Here is a 3,585-nt window from a genome sequence, read left to right on the forward strand (position 1 = left end):
GAGTTTTCCTTGGGATCAGGGGGAGAATGAAAGAAAAGCCTAGCGTGATGCTGGGAGGGGTAAATAGTTAGGTCTGGGTGGGGCTTGCAGGAGCTGGGGAGTAATGGGGGAACACCTTGGCTATGGAAACAGTACACCGGACCTACCACTGACTTGTTGAATGACTGTGGGTGATTCCTCTCTCTCCTTTGGGCTTCATACTCTTTAAGTATAAAGAATTTGGTCATGATGATGCCTACAGACCAGCCTGCCAGACTTCTTTGTGAGAATATGAGACAGCTCATGGGGCTATTAGAAATGATGTAACAGTCACCATATCTCCCCGTGGATAATCCCTGGGGGAGAGCCCAAGGTCCCTCCCAGGATGAGGGTAGATATTTTCTGGTAGAACTAAAAAAATTTAAGTCTTATCCCTTGTGAAACCACAGACCCACCCTTGGCACCTGACCAAGCTGAAGGTGCATAAAACTAGGCTTAGTTACAGCTCTCAGTCATACACCTTCCTGACAACATGAAGACCAGAAGCTTCTTGGTCCAGGTTGTGGTCCTTCTTGTCCTTGGGACGCTGGTGGCAAAGGCAGCTGTCATAACAAGTGAGTGGACGAGTGGGCTGGGTGGGGCTGGCTTGGGTTAAGGAGAGGATGTTAGGGTCAGCCTGGGTCTTGACAAGGGGCAGCATGCAGAGCTGGAGCCCACTCTTCAGCCTGGAGTGTATCCAGAGAAGTAGGAAGTTGCCCACTAGACTCCATGTACATTCTGCCTCAGGACTGGGAAATCAGGGCTGTTTGTGGAAGGAGTGTTGTAACATGACCTGGTCTCAAGCACTGATACTTGGACAGAAGATGAAATGAAGTTGAGAAGCCCCAGGAATCTGGGCCCTGGGTGTGGGGGTCTCCTCCCTGTCTGTTTGCTCCATCAAAGCACCTGAGTCATCAGTCCTAGAAAAGGAGGTTAAGAACCAACAGGGCCTCAGAAATCATGGAGTCTGAAGACTTTTGTTTTCCAAAGCAGGACACTGAGATCCAGAGTGAGGTGAGGGATTGTCAGGGCAATCTCCAGAGCCAGGCTGGAGCTCAGGTCTCCTGGCATGTGTCTCACAGCTCCTTGCCCTTCCACCAAGTTTCCTCAAAGATGACCATGTGTCCTCATCTCCTGAAAGTCACTCCTCTCATGAGGGCCCAGGACTCAGAATGGAGGGTGAGGGGAAGAAACGGACACCCATAGGAAACCTGGACCTATAGACCTTTTCCCCAAAGCCCAGGGAACAGCCATCTGAGAGTGCAGACCCCAGCTAGCCCGGGTGAGCCTCCTCTGTCTCAGTGTCCCTCAGCTTAAGGGACACTGCAGTGAGCAGTGGCTGGACCTGGAGGAAAGACTAGATCTTTGAAGCAGACCCATTGGTCTAAATGTGGGGATATTTCTTTCAACAGGTAGTCCGAAAAGTCAAGGCATTAAGAAAGAAAATGTTGTAGTCAATGGAAAGGGTCCAATCAATGGTCAATCGCCTGTCAAAGGACAAGATCCAGTGAAAAGTCAAGATCCAGTGAAAGGTCAAGGTCCAGTGAAAGGTCAAGATCCAGTCAAAGGACAAGATGTAATTGTAGGACAAGAACGAGCCAGCCTTCCATTCAAGCGTGGCACTTGCCCCAGGGTTCTGATCCGGTGCGCCTTGTGGAATCCCCCTAACAAGTGTCTGAGAGATGCTCAGTGCCCAGGAGCCAAGAAGTGCTGTGAAGGCTTTTGTGGGAAGACCTGTATGGATCCCCGGTGAGGTGAGAACTGGGTGGAGGAAAAGGTGACCCGTGAGGGCACAGAGAGGCTGACTAGTGGAGGGTGATCCTAGGCTAGTGGGGGAAAGGACATGGGAAGGTGATGGAGAGGCTGAGGGGTCTCAGAAGCTATAACTGGGGTCCTGAGAAGGATGACATGTAGACTTGGTCCTGCCTCCCACTGCCTCTGAGTCTTTCACCTGCTGACTCACATTTCCGACTCTCTTTTCTTCTACCAGGTAGAGTCTTCTTGCTGCACCTGTGATGTCCCCAGGGAGGTAGGCCCCGGTGCCTGTCGCACGACCCTCTCCCAGACTGCCCCTTCTTCCTCTCATTCAGGAGGCCCAAGCTTGAGCATGGACTGCCTCCCTCATGAACTTTCCAATAAAAGACTGCTTTCAACTCCATTTGTTTCTGGCTCTTATCACTTCTGGGCTCCTGAGAGCTCTGGGTGTGGGTTTGAGACTTCCTGTCCCTGGTGGAGAGTGAAGTGGGACCCATGGCAGATGTTCTTAGGGTGTGAAGGAGAGCAGGGGCTGGAGCAAGAGGTCTGTTCCTAGGGTTCACTGTAGAAATCAAAAAATCAACCCAAGAACCACAGCCTCCATTTCACCAGGAGATGGAAACCTAGACATTTGGCCTCTGGCCTCGGACCAGGGAAATAAAGACCCCAAACCTTCCCATTGACCTCCACTTCTGACCTGGCTATGATCAACCCTGCCAGTGTGACCAGCCAGCCCTCCTGGCTAAACCTCGGACTCCCTCGTTCCCTTTCTCTAATGTTTCCCATAAATCTGTGTCCTCCAAGAAGACAGAAAGACAGATGCCAGGAAACCCCTGCTCTCGAAGCATTTCACCTGTTCACGCCTGAGATGACCCCCATTAACACATAATTCCTTTGGGTGAAGCAATATCGTCTCCCAGCTTTCTATTTCAAGATGTGAATGAGGAGGCAAGACACATCGATCCTCCATTTCATTGCTGAATAAAGTTCTCTGAGGACATACAAGTTGGGGTAGAGTAGACTGGAGGAGTGAAGACAGCGGGAAGGCGTATGTTGGGTAACCTTGGATGACCTGATGCCCCACTGTCCTTGTGCAATGGAGTTCTCCAGGAAGAAGTGGGAGGGGCATTGGGGTTCAATGGGCACCCCACTTGGGAGCCAGGAGACCTGAGTTCTAGCTCTCGGGTCCTCCCAACTTGCTAGATGACTCCAGATAAATCTCTTTCTCTCTCTGAGCCTCAGTTTTGTCTCTTCAGTTTGAGGGGAGTTGGGTGAAATTATGCTGGAAGTCTAGTAATGAATGTCAGTTCAGCCCTGATATTCTGGTGCTGAAACATCTCTTCCTTGTGTGTGTGTGTGTTGGGCTATTCTAGAGGGGAGTTGGGGAGCAGAGGCCTTGTTTGGGGCAAGAGATAGCCCAGTGTCCCTTAGACAACCGCCAGCCCCAGGAGTCAGGGTTCCCCTCTGATTCTCCAGGGGATGGACTGGACCACGCATCTTGGAGCACAGACTAGAGCAGGGCCTAAACTTCTGGCCTGAGAAACATAATACACCACTGGTGGTGAGAACGGTTTCTGTTTTCGTGTTCTGTCTCTTCCAGACCCTGTACTAAACATGTCAAAAGTATTGTCTTACTTCTCATTAGAACTCCCTCAGATGGGTCACATACACCTCTTTAATTTTGTTAAAAGATTGAGACCATGGGACTTCCCTGGCAATCCAATGAGTCAGACTCTGCACTTCCAGTGCAGAGGATGTGGCTTTGATCCTCGATCAGGGAACTGAGAGCCTGCAAACCACACAGCACAGCCA

The 3,585-nt window shown here is 50.8% G+C and overlaps 1 protein-coding gene across 1 annotated transcript; it reads left to right on the forward strand.

The window, feature by feature from the left end:
• The first annotated feature begins 480 nt into the window (after positions 1–480).
• LOC133045149 (elafin-like) lies at positions 481–2,169 on the forward strand. The gene is made up of 3 exons (XM_061127352.1): positions 481–593; positions 1,431–1,772; positions 2,009–2,169. Exons 1-2 carry the CDS (start codon positions 512–514, stop codon positions 1,769–1,771), a joined length of 423 nt encoding a protein of 140 aa, XP_060983335.1. The 5' UTR covers positions 481–511; the 3' UTR covers position 1,772; positions 2,009–2,169.
• Positions 2,170–3,585: the final 1,416 nt, after the last annotated feature.

Source organism: Dama dama, chromosome 23 (genome assembly GCF_033118175.1).
Source record: "Dama dama isolate Ldn47 chromosome 23, ASM3311817v1, whole genome shotgun sequence".
NCBI classification, from domain to species: Eukaryota; Metazoa; Chordata; class Mammalia; order Artiodactyla; family Cervidae; genus Dama; species Dama dama.

Coding starts and splice junctions, on each gene's coding strand:
- LOC133045149 (XM_061127352.1), top strand. CDS start 512: ATGAAGACCAGAAGCTTCTTGGTCCAGGTTGTGGTCCTTCTTGTCCTT. Junction 594..1,430: donor AAAGGCAGCTGTCATAACAA/GTGAGTGGACGA, acceptor TTCTTTCAACAG/GTAGTCCGAAAAGTCAAGGC.